Source organism: Poromitra crassiceps (assembly GCF_964638095.1).
Source record: "Poromitra crassiceps genome assembly, chromosome: 10".
Lineage (NCBI taxonomy): Eukaryota > Metazoa > Chordata > Actinopteri > Beryciformes > Melamphaidae > Poromitra > Poromitra crassiceps.
This window is the reverse complement of record NC_139631.1, coordinates 46,723,221-46,750,540: the sequence shown is the minus strand read 5'-3', so window position 1 is coordinate 46,750,540 and position 27,320 is coordinate 46,723,221. Positions and strand designations below refer to the sequence as shown.

The following is a 27,320-nucleotide window of genomic DNA, read 5'->3' as shown; positions in this document are numbered from 1 at the left end:
CAAGCGACCTGTCAATCACGCCCCAAAACGTAGTCTGCAACTACAACATAGTCTGAAACTAGTGATTGAGACCATAACCTCATTAGGAAAAGTGTTTACTGAGGATATAAATCAAGTGAGAAGCAGGGTCATATTTCCATTGACTTCCATACAGTCAGACTTCTTTTTGGAGCCAGTGGAGTCGCCCCCTGCAGACCATTTGAAAGAATGCAGGTTTAAGTCACTTCTGCTTTGGCTTCAATTTTCACAAACAGAGCTACCCCCTTGTACGTAACATATTTATGTGTGATGAATGGTTACACTTTAGATTAGGGGATGCAGAAAGCCTTGAAAATGAATTGTAAATGATTTACACATCATTTATAACAGGTGAGGAACACTTCATTCACTAAATGTTTATAGATGACTTACAACACATTTGTGATATGTTAACATTGCATTTATTAATCGTCTACAAATGTATATCAATGTTTTGTAAATGGCTAGTTCATCATTAACTAAAGGCTTATAAATCATTTACAACTGAAAGCTATTATAAAGTGTTACCCGTGGGTTTTATACAGATGTGTACATCTACCACACATCACACATTATAGAGAAGGCTTTCATTGTTCGAAAGCCATCTTCACTTCACTGGCTAGCTAAGATAAGTAATGTCTGGAGACGGTGGTATAGGCCCATCTTCACTTCAATTCCCAGATTAAGGTAAGTAATGTCTAGAGATGGTGGTATAGGGCCTGTCTTCACTTCACTGCTCAGCTAAGGTAAGTAATGCCTAGAGATGGTGGTATAGGCCCGTCTTCACTTTACTGCTCAGCTAAGGTAAGTAATGCCTAGGGACGGTGGTATAGGCCCGTCTTCACTTCACTGCTCAGCTGAGGTAAGTAATGTCTAGAGACGGTGGTATAGGCCTGTCTTCACGTCACTGCCCAGCTAAGGTAAGTAATGTCTAGAGATGGTGGTATAGGCCCGTCTTCACTTCACTGCTCAGCTATGGTAAGTAATGCCTAGAGACGGTGGTATAGGCCCGTCTTCACTTCACTGCTCAGCTGATGTAAGTAATGTCTAGAGACGGTGGTATTAGGCCAGTCTTCACTTCACTACTCAGCTAAGGTAAGTAATGTCTAGAGATGGTGGTATAGGCCCATCTTCACTTCACTACTCAGTTAAGGTAAGTAATGTCTAGAGATGGTGGTATAGGCCCATCTTCACTTCACTACTCAGTTAAGGTAAGTAATGTCTAGAGATGGTGGTATAGGCCCGTCTTCACTTCACTGCTCAGCTAAGGTAAGTAATGCCTAGAGACGGTGGTATAGGCCCATCTTCACTTCACTGCTCAGCTAAGGTAAGTAATGTCTAGAGATGGTGGTATTAGGCCCGTCTTCACTTCACTACTCAGCTGAGGTAAGTAATGTCTAGAGACGGTGGTATAGGCCCGTCTTCACTTCACTACTCAGCTAAGGTAAGTAATGTCTAGAGATGGTGGTATTAGGCCCGTCTTCACTTCACTACTCAGCTAAGGTAAGTAACACCTAGAGATGGTGGTATAGGCAGAGGGAAAAACATCAAGGGTGAATTGCATGGTTAGCGGCAGGGCTCTTATCTGAAGGTGGAAAAGAGCTGTGGTCTCTAAAGCTAGATGAGACCATGACTCCTTGCCATTTGCCATATGAGAGGTAATGTTAGTCCAAACTGCTGGTGACTGCAATCATGAAAAAAAAATCTCCCAAAATAATCCACGCAGTTTCACCAGTCACCAAAACAGGATGTGAAAAATGAAGATGTTTTTAACCAGTTTTTTACGCACATCACAGCTAGCAACGGGAGCTCGTCCATGTAGGTGAGGAGGAGGATTTTAAATTATATTCTGGATTTTACTGGGACCCAGTGCAGAGAAGCTAGTATGTGAGAAATATGATCTCTTTTCCTAGTTCTTGTCAGAACATGTTGCAGCAGCATTCTGGATCAGCTTTAGTCTTTAGAGACTTTTTGGGGCGGCCTGATAATACAGAATTGCAATAATCGAGCCTAGAAGTAACAAATGCATGAACTAGTTTTTCTGTCTTTCTGAGACAGGATGTGCCTGATTTTTGCAATGTTACGTAAATCAATGCTACATTAAACATGTTGAAGTGAGGTAACTCACTCGGGTTGAAGGGGTTGCTGATGGGTTGGCTGACCTCCTCACTGACTGGGTTCTTCACCTTACAGCTGAACGACGTATAGGTCCAATCCTGATCCTAAAGAAATCAGTCAAACAGAATTGGCTCAACAAACCAATCACTCAGCCACATTTCACTTTCATTTTAAACTCTTTTCATTCAACTCTTTCATTTTAAGCTCACTTGATGCCTTTAAAGGATAAATTCACCCCAAAATGAAAATCCAGTCATTATCTTTCACAGTTTCACAGAGATTCACAGCAAAACACTGTTGCAGAATTCTCCTAAACAACTGAAGTGAATGGTGACCAACTTTCTTAACGTAAACAAATTCAGCCCAGGACCACGTGCGTCGTGTAGGGCAGGCTTACCCGGGATGTGGCTAGATGGGGTACCGGCACGGATGGAGTGAGGGCAAATTGTGGCAGTTGTTATTCCATTCAATTGGTGTCTGTGTGTGTGTGTGTGTGTGTGTGTGTGATGAAAATGCTATTTTTTCAAAGTTAGTGCTGTAGTTTAACCAACAGGAGGCAATTGATGTGTGCTGTGATTTTGGTGACACTACATTGTATGAGAATGAAGTTCTGGACTAATTTTCCCAATACAAAATTTGCCAAAATTGTAAAAATATTTTTTGTCCATAGTTAGTGCTGTAGTATACGCAGCAGGAGGCCATTGATGTGTGATGTGATTTTGGTGAAGCTACACTGTACGACAGTGAAGTTATGGAATATTTGTGTAGTAGCTTTGTGTTGCACTTTGTAGATGGTCCCTAAGCACTGGCCGCACAGTAGAGAGCTGCACGGGCCTGAAATTTCGGCCCCAGCCCAGCCCAGCCCATGGCAATCGGCCCGGCCCCGAGGACTTATGAAATTAATCGGCCCCAGCCCGCCGCGAGGCCCGACGTCAATATCACGATATGACGACACATCTCTCTCTCCCTCTCTGTGCTGTGCATCCAGCATGCAGCCGTGCTGCAGAGAGGCTCTAAACTCGTTGGTCCAAAACGTTGATATTTTTGTCAGTGAGACTGTGTTGCCTATAAGATAGATAGATAGAGTACTTTATTAATCCCCTGGGGGAAATTCTTGTGTTACAGCAGAAGTCAATGTCAGTATATCTCAGTAAAAAACACACAAAAAGAAAAAGCCAATGTCAAAAATATGTCAGACATAGAAACCATGTCAGAAACATGTCAAGAAAGCACAGCATTTAAGTTATCCTATCTACAATAAAGTTAAATAAAATAAGATAAGAAAATAAATTGCACCTGTAATTTACAGCTGTAGCAAGCACATGTTCTAAGAGGAACATCTAGTTTAATTGACAATAGACTATATATACTCGACGGTTTACTATAGGAGACATGACAACTGACAACGCTTAGACTGAGGAACGATAGCCTATACTCTGAGGCAGGAGGATCGACAACGTTTTTGTGTGAGACCTGAGGAGTGATGCCTGACAGCTAGTTTGAGTGATAAGTGAGGCAGAAGGAATGACAACGTTTTTGTGTGAGGACTGAAGGTGTTTCAGAGCACACTCGACGGTTTACTATAGGAGACATGACAACTGACAACGCTTAGACTGAGGAATGATAGCCTATACTCTGACGGACGAGGATGCCCTAAAATGGTTGCCGTACAGCTGCCACTGGTGTGTATGTGTGGGGACGGTGTGCGTGTGCGTGTGTGTGTGTGTGTGTGTGTGTGTGTGTGTGTGTGTGTGTGTGTGCGCTCCTCCTCCTCCTCTTGGTCTCACTCTGCTGTGTAAAATAAAGCGAGTAATAGAGCTTCATTTTATTTTATTATTGAAATGGGCCCGAACCCGGCCCGGAGCTATACATTAAAAAAAAAGCCCGGCCCCAGCCCGTATACGAGGGATCAGCCGAGCAGCATTTTGGTAAACAAACCGCGTCATTGGGTGGCAACGGCAATGGAACCTTATGGAGCCCAAGTTGCGCGAGACTTGTGTGTCTGAATCTAGCCAGTTAACTCTGTTTACATTTTAAAAACTGTGACAGTTCACACAACTTTAACACGACATGCATATATACTGTACATCAAACTTGAGCTACTTCTGCTCTCACTCAGAATGTCAAAATATAAGCGATGTGATGTATAGTTTTTGAGATATTAACGTTTGTTTGGCACAACTCATACTATTAACTGCCGCGGGGTGGCAAGTGACGTCACGCTGATTCATCCTATTGGACAGGCCCGAGGGGCCCGCGAGGGTACCCTCGGGTTTGCAGCTCTCTCCTGCACAGGCGGCTGCACATAGAGACCAATGTTATTTGTCCAGCTCGGAGGACGTTTAGGTGAAAATGAGGTTGTAGCTCGTTGTCTACCTTACTAAAAGAGTTTGTGCATTCCAAATGGCTCGCTTATGAGCTATATTGCAGCAAGTGCGAATCTGTCAATATATGTCCAACTTGCCCGAAGTGGAGCGGAGCTGTGTTTTTGAAAGGGAAGGCAGACGTAGACCTTTATTGATTTTCGGAAATCTCGACCTACAGTAGCAGCACTCCTTATACCTCCATCATCCAGGATAAGGAAGTCGATATTGTCCCAGAATATAAATACCTGGGGACTGTCATTGACAATAAGCTGAGCTTTGAATCAAACACTGATGCTGTATGCAAAAAGGTCCAGTAGCGCCTCTTCTTTTTAAGAAAACTGAGTTCATTTAAAGTTTGCAATGTTATAATGACTTTGTTTTATCAGTGCTTTATTGAGTCTGTTCTTTCTTATTGCTGTGTGGCTTGGTTTGGTTTCCTCTCCCTGTCCAATAAGAACAGGCTGGCAAGGCTTATCAAAGTGGCAGGTAAAGTGATGGGGGTGCAGCAAGCCCAGCTCCAGGATATATACCTTAAGCGGGTAAGATGTGATGGGGCCAGTTTTTGTAATGCTTTGTATGTTGTGTTTGACTGTCCCTGAAGGCCACAGCAATCACAGAAAGTACCCGCACCTGTGCAGGCAGCACAGGTGTGGGGATATAAGCAGCATGAGACACAAACAATGGCAGACAGACCAGAGGGGAATGGAGATGCCGTGCTGACTGCAGGAGTTCAGAGGCGGAGCCGCTGAGATGGGGAGCCGTGTGTAGCCCTGCCCGCGGCTTGGGTGAGATGCAGGTGTGAGCGGCTTAGTCTGGGATGGCCGCTGAGTACCCCTCTCTCCAGGCATACCTATGGGTGGATTCACGGGGGTGAAGGAGAGAGGGGGAAGGCCCAGAAGCCGCTCCACCTGGAACTGGGAGTCGTGGGCGGGGTGGGGCTCCACAGTCTCTTCCATGTTGCCGTTCCTCCTCCAAGAGTATTCAGAGAACACACCGAGCCAACGAGAGACGGAGGGAGACGGCCGATACAGCGAGGAGGCCACACAGCGCACCAGGACAGACCCAGGAGAGTGGAGAGCCAACACAGCACCTATCCGGACGAGGCCTGTGATTCGGCGAGCTGCGTTGGAGAAGCAAGCGTCTCATCCGTGAAATCAAGGGGGAAGCCATTGGACCGCAGCAGAGGGGTGGCGTTGCGACGTGCCCCTCTCTCGAGTTAAGTACCCCTTGCTCCTTTCCTCCTGTCCAGCATTTTATAGAACACAGCGATTGCCATATTTTAGACCTGCTTTTAGCGTTTTATCTTGGACATTTTTATTCATAGTTTTGATCTTAATGGGCCCTTTTAGCCCCAGCCACTTTTAAAATATTCGGTAGTTCCACTTGCTGTCACTACCCCTTGCCAGGACCACCAGGACTTTTTGACTGCTATTGCAGCACATCCCCCTAGCCTCGACCCAATTACTGTGAGATTTGTCAAGCTTAATACCTACGGGTTCCTATCACGAGTGATTAGCATGCAGTGTGGCTATTAATTTGCAGTGGACGTTTTGCAGTGGATATTTGCCTTGAAAAGTTAACTTGAGTGGCAGTGGTGGCTGACGCTGTGTTTGGTCTTTAAAGGTGCTTTTGAAGGATAGGACTGAGACAAGTGGACCTGGATCTTCAGTCAGTGGACTTGGGCTGGGCTGGGTCACCTATTTTTATAAATAAACATTGTTATTCCCTTTTTACCTTGGTTGAAGTTTTTAACTCTGCTTACTCCTGGTTTTAAATTAACCTGTGCAGCTTTTAATCTTTTAGAACTAGTTCTAGGCTCTGCTGCAACCCTAGGTGGCGTTGTCGGGCAACATTTTATTAAGGACCCTTTTAAGCATTTTTTAACATGTAAAAGTTGGCCACGTTACATAAGGAGCAAGGCTAAGCTTATTCTCGACTGTTCTGAGCACCCACTGTTTCAGGAGTTTGACCTCCTCCCATCTGGCCGCCGTTTTAGGATGCCAAAGATCAGGACGCGGCGTGCCAGGGTCTCTTTTATTCCTGTTGCTATAGACAGGCTTAATCTCCTGGGCTATGCTTGTCTGCACACCCCATACTACTTCTTATGCATTTGCACTTCAATGCCTTGTTTTTTATTATGTTTTTTATGATCAATATTGTTTCGGTATTATGCACTTTAATGCACTGGTTACATTATCACCATGCACTTTAATGCATCACACTTTATTAGTAGTATTTTTATTGGTCGTTCTTTTGAATCTACCTTGATTGTCTCTGCTTATGCACTTTAATGCATTATCAGTGCATTATTGCACAATGTTGTCAGTGTCTTGTAGGGGCAATGTACTTTTCCTTTTTTTTGCTCAAACCTGTTCGCTCCCGTAGCTATTATAGCTGTTATAATCTGTGATGTCGTCTGATGTTGTTTTTGTTTACTGTGTTGTTGATGCCTGCTGCAAATCTAATTTCCTTCGGGATATCAATAAAACTGAACTGAACTGTAACTCACTTGCGGAGCGCAGCTGTGTTTTTCATAAAAGGCAGACGTAACTCACTATGGAGCGCAGCTGTGTTTTTCAAAGGGAAGGCAGACGTAACTCACTGTGGAGCACAGCTGTGTTTTTCAAAGGGAAGGCAGACGTAACTCACTGTGGAGCACAGCTGTGTTTTTCAAAGGGAAGGCAGACGTAACTCACTGTGGAGCAGAGCTGTGTTTTTCAATGGGAAGACAGACGTAACTCACTGTGGAGCACAGCTGTGTTTTTCAAAGGGAAGGCAGATGTAACTCACTGTGGAGCATAGCTGTGTTTTTCAAAGGGAAGGCAGATGTAACTCACTGTGGAGCACAGCTGTGTTTTTCAAAGAAGGCAGGCGTAACTCACTGTGGAGCACAGCTGTGTTTTTCAAAGGAAAGGTAGACGTAACTCACTGTGGAGCGCAGCTGTGTTTTTCAAAGGGAAGGTAGACGTAACTCACTGTGGAGCGCAGCTGTGTTTTTCAAAGGGAAGGTAGACGTAACTCACTGTGGAGCAGAGCTGTGTTTTTCAAAGGGAAGACAGACGTAACTCACTGTGGAGCACAGCTGTGTTTTTCAAAGGGAAGACATGCGTAACTCACTGTGGAGCACAGCTGTGTTTTTCAAAGGGAAGGCAGACGTAACTCACTGTGAAGCACAGCTGTGTTTTTCAAAGTGAAGGCAGACGTAACTCACTGTGGAGCGCAGCTGTGTTTTTCAAAGGGAAGGCAGACGTAACTCACTGTGGAGCGCAGCTGTGTTTTTCAAAGGGAAGGCAGACGTAACTCACTGTGGAGCGCAGCTGTGTTTTTCAAAGGGATGGCAGACGTAACTCACTGTGGAGCGCAGCTGTGTTTTTCAAAGGGAAGGCAGACGTAACTCACTGTGGAGCGCAGCTGTGTTTTTCAAAGGGAAGACAGATGTAACTCACTGTGAAGCACAGCTGTGTTTTTCAAAGGGAAGGCAGACGTAACTCACTGTGGAGAGCAGCTGTGTTTTTCAAAGGGAAGGCAGACGTAACTCACTGTGGAGAGCAGCTGTGTTTTTCAAAGGGAAGGCAGACGTAACTCACTGTGGAGCGCAGCTGTGTTTTTCAAAGGGAAGGCAGATGTAACTCACTGTGGAGCGCAGCTGTGTTTTTCAAAGGGAAGGCAGACGTAACTCACTGAGGAGCGCAGCTGTTTTTCAAAGGGAAGGCAGACGTAACTCACTGTGGAGCACAGCTGTGTTTTTCAAAGTGAAGGCAGACGTAACTCACTGTGGAGCGCAGCTGTGTTTTTCAAAGTGAAGACAGATGTAACTCACTGTGGAGCACAGCTGTGTTTTTCAAAGGGAAGGCAGACGTAACTCACTGTGGAGCGCAGCTGTGTTTTTCAAAGGGAAGGCAGATGTAACTCACTGTGAAGCACAGCTGTGTTTTTCAAAGGGAAGGCAGACGTAACTCACTGTGGAGCACAGCTGTGTTTTTCAAAGGGAAGGCAGACGTAACTCACTGTGGAGAGCAGCTGTGTTTTTCAAAGGGAAGGCAGACGTAACTCACTGTGGAGCACAGCTGTGTTTTTCAAAGGGAAGGCAGACGTAACTCACTGTGGAGCGCAGCTGTGTTTTTCAAAGGGAAGGCAGATGTAACTCACTGTGGAGCACAGCTGTGTTTTTCAAAGGGAAGGCAGATGTAACTCACTGTGGAGTGCAGCTGTGTTTTTCAAAGGGAAGGCAGACATAACTCACTGTGGAGCGCAGCTGTGTTTTTCAAAGGGAAGGCAGATGTAACTCACTGTGGAGCGCAGCTGTGTTTTTCAAAGGGAAGGCAGACGTAACTCACTGTGGAGCGCAGCTGTGTTTTTCAAAGGGAAGGCAGACGTAACTCACTGTGGAGCACAGCTGTGTTTTTCAAAGGGAAGGCAGATGTAACTCACTGTGGAGCGCAGCTGTGTTTTTCAAAGGGAAGGCAGACATAACTCACTGTGGAGTGGAGCTGTTTTTCAAAGGGAAGGCAGACATAACTCACTGTGGAGCGCAACTGTGTTTTTCAAAGGGAAGGCAGACGTAACTCACTGTGGAGCACAGCTGTGTTTTTCAAAGGGAAGGCAGACGTAACTCACTGTGGAGCACAGCTGTGTTTTTCAAAGGGAAGGCAGACATGTGACTGGTAGTATCATCCTGTAAAAGCTGCATAAAGTTCACAACCTTGTGATCCATTTCAGTAATGACAAAGCCCAGTGTGCCCACTGACAATGGCTGATGTCACAGTCACTTACTTGAGTCAGCCGCTCGCTCTTTTCCCCTCATTGTAAAGTAACGCAATTCTTCACTGCAACTCTGATACATGGATCACTGTAGTCTCACTTGCAGAGACTAGGATCACTGCAACTCTGCATCGATGTAGGTAACATTAACTGTTACTGTCAAAAGGGACAGCAGCAGTTCAGTGTATCACTGATGGTGAAACGTGCAATTAATCTGCCATTCACATGCGTGCCAAACGAACCGTGTGTGTGTGTGTGTGTGTGTGTGTGTGTGTGTGTGTGTGTGTGTGTGTGTGTGTGTGTGTGTGTGTGTGTGTGTGTGTGTGTGTGTGTGTGTGTGTGTGTGTGTGTGTGTGTGTGTGTGTGGTAGTCCAGGGAGCACCGCAAGTGGGCGGGGGTGAACATTAAAGCAGCACGATTGAAACACCACCCCGTCGGGAAACGAGAGGGGATCTCACCAAGCGGCCCCGAAATAAACGTCCTTTCTGTGACATGACTGACAGACTGACTGATGGCTAAAAATCCGCCTCGGGCTCCATCCAAGTCTCCAGAAGCCCTGAGATGCCAAGTTGACTTGGAAAGACATGATTTACAACCTGTTCTTAGCTGAAATATGTGCAGTGCAGATTTCAGCAAAAAAAACAGCTTGTAAATTACATCTTTTCAAATTGGCATCTCAGGGCTTCTGGAGACTTGGATTATGCCAGACGAGCACTATGGAGCCTTTTTTATGTTCGAAAATTGGTCACTATCCACTTCAGAATTCTGCAACGGTGTTTTGCTGTAAAACTAATACTAACACTTCACCTGTCCTTCCAGTGGCATGGGGGTGAGTAGATAATGACAGAATTTTCATTTTTGGGTGAACTTAGCCTTTAACCTTTGATTAAAAGGAGACCTGGAGCTCAGCTACAGAGAAGACTGGAGCTGGAAGGGATTCAGTCTCTTGCTCAAGGACACTTCAGCAGCTTAAACCCATAATCTGATTAATGACAGTCTTCTTAGGCCAACGCCCAAATTGGAAGCATCCTAAAACAAATCATACTAGCTTCGTCGTACTTGTACCTTTGTAATCTTTTGCTCTTTGGGTAAGTCAGTCTTCTTCATGTTGTCCTTCCACCAGGTGTAGCTGACTGGTTCAGCGTCTGTGATGTTTGTGTCACAGCTCAGAATACAGCGAGTCAAACCAGCATCACACAATGTAGAGATGGAGGGTTTAGAGACAGCAGCTGTTGTTGGAGGAGAGAGGAGGAGAAGAAGGCTGTTACAGTCAGGATCAATCACATGGACATTTTTACCTGGAGTTGATGAGAGGTTATGTTTTCATAACCTTGTGAGGCAGCTGGATTCATGCGAGATCATGAGATCACGATCACATGACAAATCCATCTTGTCACAGTGTAATCTATTGGTGTGAACCACCTGTGGTTCACACCAATCAGGGTCCTGAGGCAGCTAGGGGCGGGCTTTGGTGTGACGCTGGCAAGTGCAAGCCTGTGATAGATGGTTCATCCAATCACCTGCCAGGTATTTTTTGAAAGCGCCTGCCCTTTGAAACTGTTTCCCGAGCAACTCATTTCCAGATGGTTATGTGAAAACAAACCATCTGGCAGCATCAGGTTAATGTTTTTGTTTGTTTGTTTGTCAGCCAGCAGGGTACCTCAAAAAGTTATCAACGGATTTGCACAAAACTTGTCAGAAAAGCAGGTCATGGGCCAACTTAGAACTGATTAACTTTCCACATGCACTACCCAAAAGCGGGCGTGGTAATGGGCATGTTCAATCACAAAAAGGAGCCTAACTCCCACACGGACTCACGTAACACCACGTCATGACGGAGGTATGCACTATACTGAGCGCCCTCTATTGTTTCTGTTTTTATTGATTTCTCTGTCTCAATGCAGACAGATAAAAGTGACAGAGACACTCAGACACTTTTTCCATGTAATGTGCATTTAAAGGAGAATTAAGTTTTTTTTACAACCTGGACCTTATTTCCAAATTTAATTATGATTTTGAACCCTGTTTTTTTTATCGATGGACTACAAAGCTATAACAGTGGCAGCGGCCTGGAACAGAGGAAAAACTGGCGTATGTAATGCTTACATTTACGTCCTGTAAATAGCTTATTTTCTCACACGCAGCAGCTCATATCCAACATAGAGTCAATGAGAAAATGAATGCGGTATTGGGCATTTTTACCCAATACCGCATTGGGTAAAATGCGGTGCAGGGTGCAGCGTGCTCACCCTGTCTCTGTCTGCTGTTCATCAAGAGAAGCTCCCGTTCCCCATGCTCCTCAGTTTGTAATCCATACTGTATGATGTTATTCCAGCTCAAATAAATACCTGCGGCCATCAAATTCAAATGCACAATATCAGCGGTGTTTACCATGCCATGGCCTGTCATGGTGGCTTGGTCCACTGATGTGAGACACATCCGGGGACTTTGTTTCACAGTCCCCAGAAAGAACACAGAGCACTGGAGGCTGGCAGAGGTAAATACATTGGGTCACATCATTGTCTATAAGGATATGAGCTGCCATAAATACACACATTACACATTCCTTTATTTCCTGTGGCCGCTGCTCGGGGCGTTACAGAAATCTGGGTGAGTTAAAAATCATAATTAAATGTATACTATGCAACTCTTTCATCATCATACAAAAGTTTCCCCTATCAATCATCACTTATGGCATATTGGAATTGTGTGTGAGGGTGCGTTTACATGGAGCGATCCTGCCCTGTGCTGTATTGGCAATGTTTTGGTTTTCCGGGATGCTTTTGGGTGGAGAGAGACCCCACGTGGGGCATGGAGCCTCCAGCCACTCCAGCCAATAACATCGCAGCCAGCCAATAGCATCGCTAAGATGTTCTGAGCTGAACTCGCAGCAAAGCGGACTTAAACCAGGAAACGCTCATCCCGCGATGGTTTGAAGGTAGGTGTGTGTTTATTTGTGCCTTTATAACATAACCAGCACCACCATGGTGCTCTCTCTCCATGTATTGTCAAGCTCACTCGACCACATGAACACAGAACACAACAATGTAATGTAAACAATGGCTAACCACGAAAATACACACACGGGGCTGCCCACATAAACACACTGCCACAGTATTATATATAAATGTATGTTTTTGTGGGGAAAACATGGTGGTGGTGATGGTGTAATCATCAAAATAAACATTTTATTTTTTATTTATTTTTTATGAAAGAGTTGCAGAGTATACCTTTAAAGCTGAAAATAAGTGTTTTTGGGGGGGCACAACCATAGACTGTATACAAATATGGACGTAGCTACTGTGATGTCACCCATTGGTTTGTGGTCTCCTGTATTGAAGCCTTGAGTTTGGCATTATGACCATCACCTCGACAGATCCACTGCTATTGGTTCGTGATCAGCGAGTTGCACGATCACTGGACAGGCTCTGTGAATCATGACCGGGCAATCATATCTGCTTTATGGTCAATTTAACTCTAAATGGAAATGGGAACATAATTGACTAAATGAACATCATGCTGTATTGAAGAAGAATTGTAACTGGCGATAGAGAACATAAACTCATTAGGAAAGTGTACTTAGGTTATAAATCAAGTGAGAAGTAGGGTCATTTTACTTGACTTCTACAATCAGACTTCTCTTTGGAGCCATAGACTATAAACGGGTGAGTTATACCAGGCTGTAAACATGTTTATTTGTGTTGTAAATTTGGGCCTTTTAATATGGGGTCTATGGGGTTTTACTCTATTTTGGAGCCAGCCTCATGTGGGCATTTGGGGAACCAGTCATTTGCACTTCTGCGTTGGCTTCATTTTTCAAAGACGGAGGTTGCCACCAAGTGGTGAATTCAGGGAAAAGAACACACATCACGCTCCACGTCACCCACTTGAAATTGACCAAACTGCCAAAGCATAGTAACTTACAGATGACATTGAGTTGAGTCTGGCTGTTGACTTTCTCGTTGATATCTGCTGTGTAGAATCCACTGTCTTCTCTGGTCAATCCTCTGATCCTCAGCTCTCCAGTTGAAGTGTTCAGGTCACCACGATCTTCAAATATGCACCAACATGGTTAAGGTTAGCTTCTCAACAGAGTTTTAACATGGTCAGGGTTAGCTTCTCAACAGAGTTATTTTTTCCCCACTTGTGAGTCACTTGTCATTTTTAACCTAGTCAAAATAGGTCAGGAACGGGTCCCAGGTAACTAAAAATGTCTTCAATGAATTGGTCCTCTGGAAACTGAGTCTCTCCATACGCAGTAATTCTTACTCCATCCAAAACCATAGAGGATGCCTCAAACACTCTCTGCAGCCATGACACAAATTTTGTGTCATGGTTTGGCAGGTTTGGCTTGAAAAATCTTATCTTGCACTAAACACCAAGAAAACAGTAGGCGTGGTCTTCTAAAAAAACATCTCAAACCCACATCTCAAGATTCTTGTAGGAGGGGTGGAGATAGAAACTGTAAGTGAGTTCAATACCTAGGGCTCACTTTGGACTCCACACTTTCCTTCAAGAGTCATATTAAAAAGGTATTGAACACTCAAATTCGATCTCTGCAACTTCAGGCAGATTAGAGCATCTCTAACTGACAGTGTGGCCTTAACTTTTCTCCACTTAATGATATTTGCACATATAGATTACTGCTTTACGAGCTGGTCCTTCACAGGAGTAACCACTTTGAAGCCCATCAAGTCTCTATATAAAAAGGCTCTGAAAATTTTAGATAAGAAACCTACATCTTACCATAATTGCAATATCCTTCTAAAGTACAAGCTCCTCAGCTTTGACAATTATAAAAATAAATAAAATTGCCTGTATGATCTATAACATACATGGGCAAACTACGGCCCGCGGGCGCCACCTGTGTGGCCCGCGATGGAATTGCATTTTTTTTTTTTTTTTTTTTTTACACAGTGCACCTGAACGCAACATGCAAGATACCCGCTGAATAAATGTCCAAATGTTCATGTCATTCTGGTCAATACTCCACTTCTGTTATAGCATTTCAGTCTGGAATAATGGAATATCTTTCAATAATCTTTATGACTAAAAGGCTACATTGAATTAGAAATTTTAATAATTAACTCATTGGTTTTGGATTTATTTAGCTTCAAGACTGCATTTTTGTTCGTGTGACCCTCAACACAGGCTTTGATCATCCCGGGCCACTTACTGATACTTATGCTTAAATTAACCCACTCATATTCTGATTTATTTCAAGAAAAACATTTTGGCTAGTGGAAATTCTAATTGGCTGGTAACTTTAAAATCTAGCAGCCATATTGGCAGGAGGTCAAAAAAGTTAATGTCAAGTCCTGCAGGGAGAGCAGGTGGTGACATAGGAGTGAGTGAGAAAAGGATGAAAAATTGGTGGTTAAGACTGAATAATGACATCACAACTGTTAATTTAAAATTAGTTATTCCTCTAAACGTGGCTTCAAATGCACCAAATTTTTCACGCTGGCGCCATTCGGCCCTCAGCAAAACCTGGTAGTGAGGACATTTTTTGTGGCCCTCTCTATCATCAAAGTTACCCATCCATGGGTTACGACATGACAATATTTGTTCGGCCCCCGGAAACAATCTGGGTTTCTCATGTGGCCGCCCATGAAAAATAATTGCCCACCCCTGATCTATAAGGTCCTTCATGGGCTAGCGCCACCTCCTTTAGAATATTTTATCAAGCGGAGAGCTATGCAGAACACTACGAGAAACTCAGCGAGAGGCGACTGTGAACTACCTCTGAGACGGTCCTTTGTCAGACAAAATGTTTTGTCCTACAGAGGTAGCAAACTGTGAAACAGCTTACCACTGTCAGTCAGAGAGTGTAGCAGCATCCACACCTTTAAGGGACTGTTAAAGTCATGGCTCAGAACCAACCAAAACTGTGACCACTTTTAAACCCTTTTTTTTGCTCCATGTGTTTGTTTCTTGTATAATGTACATTCCTGAAAGTCTAATGTCTCCTTTAGGCAATGTCTCTAATGTCTCCTGTCTTTGTTTCCTTGTATATGTACAGTATACCCCTGAAAGTCCAATGCCTCCTTTATGTACAGTATATGTATGTCTCTGTAAGTCTATATGTCTCCTTTACGTATACACTATACTTTATCCCATAATGTATGTATGTGTTAGTTACATTGTATCCCTGTCAGTTGCCCTATGTATGCACTAATTTTTCTTTTTTAACTCTATGCACTTTACATCTACCTGTCGAGGGAGTACGGATGGAAATTAGCTAAGGCTACAATCCGGCACATTTACATGTTCATTAATGCTGCACTGTCCCTATGAAATAAATAAAATAAAATAAAAAGTATAATTGAGACCATGTCTGTCAGCCACCGCTGAAAAGGAGGTGGAGAGGAGGACTTCAATTCCTTCAGAATTAGTTTCTTGGCAACAGTCATCCCCTGTGTCAGAGATTGCTGCACGGCCTTTGGGAGGAGCAAAAAGGATTCTGAGCAGCCGAACATGGCGAGTTCCGCCTCCGGTTGAAGGATTATTTTGTAGGCCTTAAGAGTACCAGTCAAATATTTTGGCCCAGAATCCGGACAGTGAAGGGCCAGACCAAAAAGCATGGAACAGTGTGCCCTCCGACACCCGACACCTATCACATAGTGATACAGAAGTCGAGATCTTGTGTAAGCTATGCTTGGAGTAATGAAGATGGTGAGTGACTTTAAATTGGATCAGCTGGTGTCTGCTGGTAATTTAGCAGAGCTGGACCACAGACAGACTCCCATATGATTTCCGGTAGATCAGTACAAAGTTCCTCCTGCCATGCCTCTCTGATCCTCTCAGTGGGGGCCTTAATGCAGTCGAACAAACACACAAACCTATAAATAAGATCCCTGGAGTTGGGCAGACGTAACAAAACCTCAAAAAAAGCATGTTCATTTGGTAGAACTTCAAAATCATGAATCTTGGATCGGACATCATGTCTAACTTGTATATATCTATAAAGATGTGCTTGGGACAATTCAAATTACCCTTCAAGAAGATCAAAGGATGCAAATTGGCCATCAATATACAGGTCTCTGATGGAGACCAGCCCCTTCTCACTCCAGGCATGGCAAATTATATCTGACCATGAGGGCAAAAAAGACAAATTGGTGTCTGAATAGACGCATCTGGTATATTCAAAACTTTCCTAACCTAATTCAGAATTCTGACTGAGTTTTTCACAACAAAACTCAAACCTTTCAAAGTCCCAGGCTCCTCTAGCTTAGAAAACAACATGGCTGGCAAGGAGGAGCTGGCGATAGAGCCGGCCTCCATTTTCAGCCACAGCAGGGGGGGCCCGAGAGTTAAATTGCCAGGAGTCCCTTGTCGACAAAACATCAGAGCCCTAACATTGGCAGCCCAGTAATAATGCCTAAACACTGGTAAGGCCAGCCCCCCTGCAGACTTAGGTTTTTGCAAGTGAATTTTCGCAATGCAATTCTATGGTTCTTATAATTCCAAATATAGGACAGAATTATTGAGTCCAGCTCTTTGAAGAAAGCCCTCAACAGAGTTCTTAAGGGACTGTTATTTATGAGAGGGGGGGGTATGGTGCAGGGGCGACTTTGTTTTCGTTTTTTTCCTTCACCCTCCCCAGATCTATAAATATTTGTCCATGTCCCTCCCTGAGTGACTGGAGATAAATGCATGACCCTCCCTCCACCATAAATAACCACACTTTATCATATTCACACCAAAGGTAGTATTGAAGAAAATATGACCTTTCCCGATTATTTGGCTACGTTTGATAGCGCCCTATGACATCGGGGGAGAGAGGGGGCGGGGGGCATATAACGTTTAGTAGGCTACCCAGCCCAATAACTGCCTCATCTCCTAGTTATAAAGCCTACAGTAGCCTAGCCAGGGCCGGCGCGTGCCATTCTGCCGCTCTAGGCGAGAACAAATTAGGCCGCCCCCAATTGGCAACACCATACCAGCATCAAAGTATGCATGACGCAATATGCAGGCATTTTGCACATCCATATAGCCTACCTACAAAAATAACGTGCCACAGGTCTGCACAGGTCTCCATAATAACTCCAATAACCACAGCAGTCATGATACAGCACAGATATTTTCCAAATAATCACATTTTTCAGACCCTCAAACTATGCAAATCTCTCTTATCTACCACTTTCTCATGTGCATAAAACACGGAATGTGCGCACGGCGGCGCAAGCACAGTAATATAAGACTCACAATGTATTTAGCCTATAGCCTATATCATCAGCAGATTCACAACTTAACAAAGGCGAGTTGTTGTTACGAGCTGTTGGCAAATAAAGCTTGTTTACCTTTCAGAAGTGGACACCAGCGGGGGCTGTGTCAGCAAAGGTCTTTAAATAAATCCAATCATCCTCTATTAGGATTCTCTCTGCCAGTTCATTTTATATGGAGATTGTTGCCAGTCCATTAAGTCTGTCTTGTTTCATTGTAGGCTACTACTGCAGAGGTAGTTTCAACTTTGAGAAACTTCAGATATTGTATCTTGGAATTTTGGTCTCTCCAATGAATGGGCAGGCAAAGTGCGCACTGCGCACCGCACAGGGAAACAGATTGTTTTGGAACCCAGAAACAACATTAGAAATATCGCGCTAATTTACTGATTACACTAATACTGGTACACACATATGAGCACATGGCCTAGGCTACCTTAACCCAAAGTTAATAATGTAAATTAGTCTACTTGTAGGCTACCGGTATGTCCTTTTTCCTCATTCAAGTGGGATGGAGAAGACATGATGACCCGCCCTCCTCTGCCTCTGATTGGCTAGTAGTAGTGCTTGTTTAGGCATGAGGAGTGCTGATTGGTTGGGTTAGGGTAAGAATATCAGGGTAAGCCAATCAGAGGCATAGTAGGGCGGGCGGTTCGTGCCGCGGACAGCGGAGAGAGAATGGATCGATCTAGCTGCGGGGAAGAGCATGGGGAAGAGGCAGAGCGCTGGAGAATATTTGAAGAGCTGCAAGTGAAGGCGCACAATTTGCCGCCCCTCCAAGTGCCGCCCTAGGCGGTCGCCTATATGTACGAACCGGCCCTGAGCCTAGCCAACTGCATATGTGTCAACAATTCCAGCTCTGAAACAATATAAAGCGATGATAAACGTTTCCAGTCAATGCACCAAGCAAACAGCAGGACCGAGTGAGGGCCTGTACACAGTGCATAGGACTCGGAGCAGCGGTTTACGTGAAAGGAAGGAATGGGAGATACCAAGTCCAGTCACCATACAGGTAAACCATAGATATAAATAGGGGAGTAAACACGAATTTTGGAACGAAAAAACGCATTTAAAATATATACAAAATACAAAAAATGAATGTTGTATAACCCTCCCTAAAGCCAAAATAAAAAACACAAGTCCCTCCCGAGTACTCAAAAAAATATTTGATACCCCTCCCCCTTTCTGCACCATACCCCCCCTCTCATAAATAACGAACAGTCCCTAACAGGGTTAGGGTTAGCGTCTCAACAGAGTTGCCTCTGATTGGCTTACCCAGATATTCTTTCCCTAACCTTAACCAATCATCAGTCTGCATGCCTAAATCTAACCAAGCTAACGAAAGGCAACCAACCAATCAGATGCAGAGTAGGGCGGGTCATGATGTCACTATCCCAGGAAGAAGAACAAAAAAACAAACAGAAAGAAACAAAGAAAGTTTGGCGAAAGGTTTGGAAAGAAATATTATTGTGTCAGCTGAATAATGCTATGATCCTCTTTCAACTGAAGCAGAAGGTGAAACGGTACTGTATACGTACTGTAACCACCTCATTTTGATCATACCAATTGGATTATTTTTCTAGAATAAAATGTGTTCATAAATAGTGTCCGATCAGGAGTAACGTTAGACAGGCTGCTGGTGAACAGTGTGATGCAGTGGGTTTAACAACAACCGTGATTAATAGTAGGGTTAGTTATTTTTATGCCTCCGCCGGCGATAGCCAGGCCGGAGGCATTATGCATCCGGGTTGTCTGTCCGTATGTACGATGTTTGTTAACGCGATATCTGAGGAACGCCTTGACGGAATTTCATCAGATTTGCCTCAAACATCGACTTAGACTCAAGGATGATCTGATTAGATTTTGGTGGTCAAAGGTCAAGGTCACTGTGACCTCTCGAACGCCATTTGCAAGCTTGTTAACGCGATATCTCAGGAATGCCTTGACGGAATTTAATCAAACTTGTCTCAAACATCGACTTGGACTCGAGGATGAACTGATTAGATTTTGGTGGTCAAAGGTCAAAGGTCGAGGTCACTGTGACCTCTCAAACGCCATTTTCCAGCTTGTTAATCCACCGGCAACGAAGCCGACAGCGGGGATCCAAAGCGGGGAAGCACCTTTATCAACGGATCAAACCGATAGTCGGCTTTCGTCCATATCGCCACTACATAACAGCAGAGCCCCGAGGCAGCAATCCATCAAACCTCCAGCCTGTGACTCTCTCTGCTAAACAGACACAACACAAACCGAAGCTAAGTAAAGTGAGCCTACCTTCACTTCTTCTGTGCAACGCACGCTCACTCTGCAACAAGTTGGAGGAGCTTGAACGCAGATTAATCCACACTAGATCCGAGATCGCCATCATAAGTGAGACGTGGTTTAAAGACAACGATCCAGCGGAGATGATTGACATAGATAGATTTACAACATACTCGCATCCCCGAGTCGGCAAAGTAGGAGGGGGCGTGGCTATCTATGTGGATAACAACATCAGCTCCAAACGCATGGATATCACTGTCCCACCTGAATTAGAGTGCATGTGGATACACGCACGGCCACATAAACTCCCCAGATCTGTCCCCAGCATTGCCATTTGTGCAGTATATTTTCCACCCAAATCACCTCACGCAGACCTACTCACAAACCACCTAATTGAGTCAGTTGATGCGTTGAGAGTAAAATCCCCTGATATTGGTATATTAAAGGTCCCATTCCGTGCAAAAGCTGTTTTTACTTGTAAATGCATATATACTGCTGTCAGCCCTCCCTGTAATGAGTGGTCACAAGCTCAGAACTGCCAGAGTTGGATTTGTCCCTATCCAGCGTCCCCCTGCAGTCTCCTCCAAGCCACACCCCCAAACGCGTCGTTTGCCCAGAGGGGAATCTGGGGGAATTGGGACGTCACTAGCTTCCTCCTGCATACTGCGCGGGTCAATCTCACACAAGCTACCTGCACCATTTAGTCTATAGCCACAAAATTAACACTTCTAGCTGGAGCGACGCCAACTGTACGTGATCCAGCAACTGCAGAGGTGCATTCGGTAAGTCTAGGCATTTTGAGATGTCCTCTTTAGCGTAGTACCGTTAAGTTAACGATAACTCGCAACCTAGCGTGCTGGTCCACAGACGCTGATCTGATTGGCCGCTGGGAGCCTGGGGCGGGCTCTCCCTCAGCGGCCAATGGGAACTGTTAGTTCTGAATATATTATATAAACAGGCCATTCTTGGGAAGCGACTAGATGAGGAAGTGATAACTACTAATCCAGAATCATGTTTTATGGACCAGAGACACACGTTTTTAAGAGGTTACAGCTGCACGAATTGGGACCTTTAATATGTGGGGATTTTAACCATTTGGAAGTGGACGGACTGTGTAAAAGCCACAGACTGAAGCAATTAATCAAAAATCCTACACGGGGTAGTAATATCCTTGATTTAATAATTACCAACTTATCCCCCCTGTATTCTGAACCCATCATCACTGAACCCCTGGACTCAAGTGACCACAACTGTATCCTTCTCCATCCGTCACAGAGGAGAATACAGAACCATACTGTTCAGAAAGTGTCTAGGCCTATGAAGGACTCCAGCATACAGCACTTTGGTCAGTGGATCACAACACATGAGTGGCGTGAGGTCTACACCAAACCAGACGTAGTGGAGAAATCCAGTGCCATGTATGCCACACTTAATGAAAAAATCCTGGAGTTCTTCCCCTCAAAGGTCACACGCCTTCACAACTGTGATAAGCCTTGGATGACACCTGAAATAAAAACTCTGATAAATCAGCGCCAGTCTGCATTCCATAACTAGGACTCTGATAGATGGAAGGCCCTTAAAAATAAAGTGAAAGACAAAATTAAATTGGCCAAAAACTCATTTTATAATGAGAAAATAAAATCCCTCAAAAACCAAAATGCCTCAGAGTGGCACAGGCATATTAAAAACTTGGCCAACCTTTCACGAAGTGAAGCCACTTTTCACATTGATGGCATCGACCCTAAATATCTAAAAGGGATAGCCAACTCACTAAACAAGTCACTATGTTTAGTGACACAGACACAGTCCCTAGCCCCCATCGACCTGGCCCGACCCAGCCTTCCTCCCAGCTGAGCCAGCACCTACGATCCAGCCCTGGGAAGTTTATGAGGAGCTAAAAATGGTCAACACCCGGAAGGCCGCCGGACCTGACCAGATCCCAGGCAGACTTATTAAGGAGTTTGCCTGTGAACTTAGTGAGCTGCTGGCTGACATCATAAACCACTCCCTACAGGGTGGCATTGTCCCCCCAGAGTGGAAACCAGCCACAGTGGTCCCCCTGCCTAAATCCAAACCTCCATCTACCAGTGAGATACGTCCAATATCCCTCACCTCCCTACTTAGCAAAGTAGCTGAGAGTTTCATCACCCAGTGGACCCTTAAAGACATACTGCCCCAGATCGACAGTCAGCAGTTTGGGTGCCTTCCTGGACGGTCAACAACCCACAGCCTTCTGGACCTGACAAATGACCTTTACAAATCCTTGGACAGCCCGGGAAACATCTGCTCTTTGGTCACTACAGATTACAGCAAGGCATTTGACCGTGTGGATCACAGCCTCGCCATCACCACGATGCTGGAGCTCGGCCTCCGCCCATCTCTGGCCAGGTGGATAGCGAACTTTCTATCGGACAGATCACAGTCCGTGCGCTATCACGGATCCCTCTCTGACAGCGAAAAAATCACATGCGGCCTCCCCCAGGGGACGCTGCTGGGACCTTGGATTTTCATAGCCTACATCAACGGTGCAGCTAAAAACGCAACCGCAAAGCGTTGGAAGTTTGTGGACGATCTCAACCTCCTGGAGGTGCGCCCACTGAACGCTCCTCCCACCATCCAGCAGGACCTCGCTGACTTGGAGAGGTGGTCCTCTGAGCGCAAAATGGCACTGCACCCAAAGAAGTGCAAAGTAATGCACTTCTTTACAGCAAAATCCCCCCCTACACTTTAAAAACTAACAATAAATGACCTCGAACTCCAGAGCGTCTCAACCCTGAAGATCTTGGGAATCCATATCCAGTCCAACCTGAAGTGGTCCGAACAGGTGGACCACCTTTGTAAAAAAGCCAGCCAGCGGCTGTTCCTCCTCAGACGCCTCAAAAACTCCGTCATCCCACCTGACGATCTCACCTCCATCTTCACAATCTACATCCGACCAACCCTGGAATACGCTGCCCCAGTCTGGCACTCAGGCCTTACTGGTGTCCAATCAAAGGCCATCGAGAGAGTCCAACGCAGGGCGGTGCGGATCATCCTGGGCCGGGACTTTACATCTTACAGGGATGCCTGTAGCCGCCTAGGGCTCCCCGGCTACTGACTGCCTTTCCGAAGCCCTGCCACTCCGAACGTTAACTTCCATTATTCGGACTGGCGGTCGTTCACCTTAGAAGCCGCAATGCCGACCTTAGGTTTAGGCGTGGGGGTGGGAGAGGTTAGGTTTTGGGTTAGGGTCTGGGGGAGGTTAGGTTTAGGCATGGGGGGAGGTTAGGTTTGGCGTGAAAAACGGGGAATATAGAACCCGGGGAACATACAGAGGTCTGCAGAGTTGGGGGGAGGTGGCGTTGCCTTTTCCCGCGGTGTGCCGCTTTGATGAAAACAATTAGGCTGCAGTAATATTTATTAGACGCTAGGTGGCAGCATATCACCTGAATCTGCTGAATCACCTGAGAAACGATACACTGTGTGACCACAACACGGTTAAAATGGCAGAGTGGCGCTGTCCACTATTTCTGTTCATTGACTCAACAGGAAGTGCCTGGAGTGAACCAAAGAAGAAGAAGGCTGTCTAACGTTAATACCGGTAAATAAATAAATAAATAATAGTATGTTATGCCACGCAGCGCTGTGGAAATAGGCTACAGTGTGTACTCATCCATCAAATTTGTAACACAACAGTGAAGGTAAGACATCATTTCTGCTTATGGTAGTAGCCTAACAGAAATAAGATGATGTATGGGCTTGTTATTATTATCTCCGCCAGGAGATTATGAGATTGTCGCCTACAGCAGGCCTGTGTTAGCTAACGTTAGCATCATACGCTAACATTAGGGAGTTTGCTAAGGCTTGCCATGCCACCGTTAGATAACTGCAACTGAATGTGTAACGTTAACAGTGATTAACCCCATGGTACCGCTAATCGTTTCCTCAAGGAACATGGTTCTGTGCTGTTGGTAGGCTATTTGGTAGCCTATCTGATGCCTGTAGTCTGCTTATGGAGGGTAGTAGCCATAAAGTGAAGTGGCTAGCGAACATGGCTAATGGGAGCTAAATCTAAGTCCCGTGTAAACCATAATATCTGTGTCGTTTTAACTTTGATTGCATTTTTTTCCCACCAGATTAAAGAAAACATTTAGGCCTATGTGATATTGACTGATGCGCGGTCATGCATCATGGTGTAGCTACAGTAACGCTAATCAATCTACAGTAGATAGCTCTGTTTTGGACTGGAGCTGCATATGGAGCTAGCTTGTCGTCTGAGCCATGCTGTTTTTCAACCAGGGAATTAGGAAAACTAACGCGCACATTACATTAAAAAAACACATCAGTCAACATCACACAGGGTCTTTTCTTTAATCTGGTGGCAGCATTTTTCAGTAAAACGTGAAACGACGACAGATAATGGTTTATAGTGGGACTTAACATAGGTTCCATAAAGATCAGGTTGTTTGTAAACAAACTGCTTCGGTTGCTAACAGAAAGAAGATGATGTATGGGCTTGTTATTATTTTGTAGGTAGTAATAATAATAATAATTTAATTTCTTTTTCAGTAAATCACAGCATCGTACAGCTCCATGTTCAACTGAGCAGAAGCAGCTGAGTCAGACAGCATGACATGATTGCTACAGACATCCATCAAGAACCTACTTCATGAACATGACAGAGGAAAAGTATGAAGACCTCAAATTCAAGTTGCCATTCTTGTCATCAGTTCAATCCATTCCTTAAAACCACATGGGCTCAATGGAGAGAATTTTCATGGAAGAACCTTATCAGATTTTTTTATTACTCCAATAAGAAAATATTTACAGAACGATAGACCAGAATCCGGTAATTGCTGGAGAAAATGCAATAATTCAATGGCTGATCACTATCACATATTTTGGAAATGCCCAGCAATCCAAGATTACTGGTTAAAAATAATCTCAGAGATCAAATTAATACTGGGTTTTGAATAGCTGAAAGTGAAGCCAGAAAGGCACCTTTTCAAGTATTTTCAACTTAGAAGTTTTATTTTGACACGACTTAACAATTCTGTACAACAACCTCCTATGTCCACACTAGAAATATTAAGTAGAAAGTCAGGTTGCAAGCACACTAGGGGTGTCACAATATATCGTCCCACGAAATTTCGCGATAGTAAAACGTCACGATATGTATCGTTGAGATGAAATCTCATATCGTGATTTTTTTTTTTTTTTTTCCCTCTCAAAAATAGACAAAGAAACGTCTTTGTTTGTTGAAGTTCAATGTGTGGAAAGTAGTTCAGTTGAACAAGTCTCTGAAGAGACACATGAGAAGTTATACAGGAGAGAAACCATTCAATTGAGTTTCTGGCAAAACTGTTTACTTGACAGGAAAAACTGAAGATGCATAAAAAATAGACTAAGAAAAGTCTTGTTGTTTGAGTTTGAAGAAAAACTGAAGATGCATAATGAGAATTTATACTGCTGAGAAACCTTTTAGTTCAAAGTAAATCTAAGTGACGGTGTAACTCATTCTATTTCAAGATAAGCCTTATCTCCAATCTCATGTTTTTTCTAGTTGTTATTGTAATAACAATTTCCCACAACAGCATGTTTTGTATTTGTGCATTTCAAATAAAATACTACTTTTCCAGTCATATATTGTCATTATTCAAGTTTAAAAAAATATTGTTAAAATCGTATCGTATCGTATCGTTATCGTGAACCCAGTATCGTCATACGTATCGTATCGTGAACTGAGTGTATCGTGACACCCCTAAAGCACACTCGAAAATATTTAAAAACTCACTGGGTGTAGGGCAAGCACGAGATATGAACAAGAGAAAAGTCAGCACTCCAAATGTCTTTTTGTTGATTTATTTCCTCATGTACCTGGGCAGCAGCAACGAACGTTTCAGTCAAAGACCAACGCTGAGGAAGGCCCATGTGTATTTTCACATTGAATGTATTATATATTATACATGCATGTCTCATTCCATTTTTTCGCTCTATTTTTCGCTCTATTCTTCTCTCTCTCTCTGAAGCTGATTGGAACAAGTAACCGAACAACATAACTTAACACAAAGCTAACTATTAAAAAACTAAGAATTGATCTGTAACACCCATCATGATGACCTGAATGTTTTTTTGTTTTTTTTTGTGAGTTTGCATTTGTAAAACTGTCACTCATGTGGAGAAATGTTGGAAAATGATGCACTCTGCTCTAAAACAAAAACCTTAAAAATAAAGTTACAAAAAAAACACATGGGCTACATTATTTCCAGTGTCAATATTACACCCTGTTGTGGCCAACCAGCCTCTTCTGTTCAATAAAATCATGTTTCACTGATGGAATGCCATGCAGATTAGTCACCGTTTGTTCAAATTGTCCTACTGTAGCCTATATATCTTATTGTTAGGCTATTTTACTTATATGGGAAACAGGGGAAATCCAGTTTGTGTATAGAAAACGCGTCACGTTGAAAACCTGTTCTAAAACAAAAACCTTCTCAGTGTCTGCAGGGTGGCAGGGTGAATTAGCAAAACAAAGGACTGGGGGGAAGGGCATTGCTATTCACAATGTTCAAAGCAGCTATCAGCTGAAGCTCACCGGATAAAAAAGCTTTCCATAGGGCAGCAGAGAGAAGGATCTAGCACTCAAAAAATGTCCTTTGAGGGTTTTATTCCTGTTTCAAACACTGCAACAACGTACGCGTTTCAGCAAGAACCACTATAGACTGTTAATTAACAGCATACATATTAACAGAGGTTATGTGTAATGTACAGTGGCTGCAATTTAATTTAGCAGCAGTACGTGTTTTATATTTCATTCATTCACACTGTTGAGCCTTTCTTTAAGCTCAGTGATATGATATTGCAGTGTTTCAGATCAAATGATTGCCTTCTGTTCTGTTCTGTCAATGAGTATTGTTTGTTTCAACTTTTATTCTTGAAAATGCTCTCGTCTGGTCCCAGCACGGCAAGTACAGTACAGTAGCTTGGAGGGTGGAGCACTTTGTCTCACTGAAGGCTCGTCAGCAAGGGAGGGTTGTCCTGAAAAACAACAACAAAATAATATATGTGATTAGGGTTGCGAGGGTGCGATGTCAACCAAATAGCCATTGCGGTGGTATTTATGAATTCATTAATTGGTTTATGAAGTAGCTGCGATACTGTTTGGCTGCGACGCTGCACGTTCACAACCTGACAGCTGATCTCTGCATGAGAGACACCACTGGATAGGCTACTAATAAGTACAGTCAAGCGGCTGAACTAAGCACTATATCACTACCAGTAATATTGAAAGGCCAAAACAAATAACGTTAACGATACAGATCCTGACCAACAACGTGTGTGTTGCTGGCAGAAAACAGGGAGAATTACTGGCGGATAACGTTAGTTATCGTGTGGCTTTGAACCTAACGCTATTGGAGAGAGATAAACACAGCAGCAGCATGGATGTAATGGAAGCGACTTCATGCAAATAGGCGAGTTGAATTCACAGTTGAAGACCTGTTCATTACTCACATTGGGTTTAAAACAGGAAAGAATGTGAAAAACATTTTCCACAACACAAATTACTTCTGCTGAATCTGCTAGTCCGCCT

The 27,320-nt window shown here is 44.0% G+C and overlaps 1 protein-coding gene across 1 annotated transcript in view; it reads right to left on the bottom strand.

The window, feature by feature from the left end:
* LOC310784479 (NACHT, LRR and PYD domains-containing protein 12-like) overlaps window positions 1-10,443 on the bottom strand; it is a gene marked incomplete at its 3' end in the record, with an annotated part of 143,621 nt that extends 133,178 nt beyond the window's left edge. Inside the window, exons 1-2 of the mRNA XM_083645467.1 lie at window positions 10,329-10,443; window positions 2,147-2,240 (exon numbers count right to left, since the gene is read on the bottom strand). Of these exons, the coding sequence (XP_083501593.1) occupies window positions 2,147-2,240; window positions 10,329-10,370 (136 nt within the window). The 5' untranslated portion in view covers window positions 10,371-10,443. The remainder of the gene's footprint in view (window positions 1-2,146; window positions 2,241-10,328) is intronic.
* Between the last annotated feature and the right edge of the window lie 16,877 nt (window positions 10,444-27,320).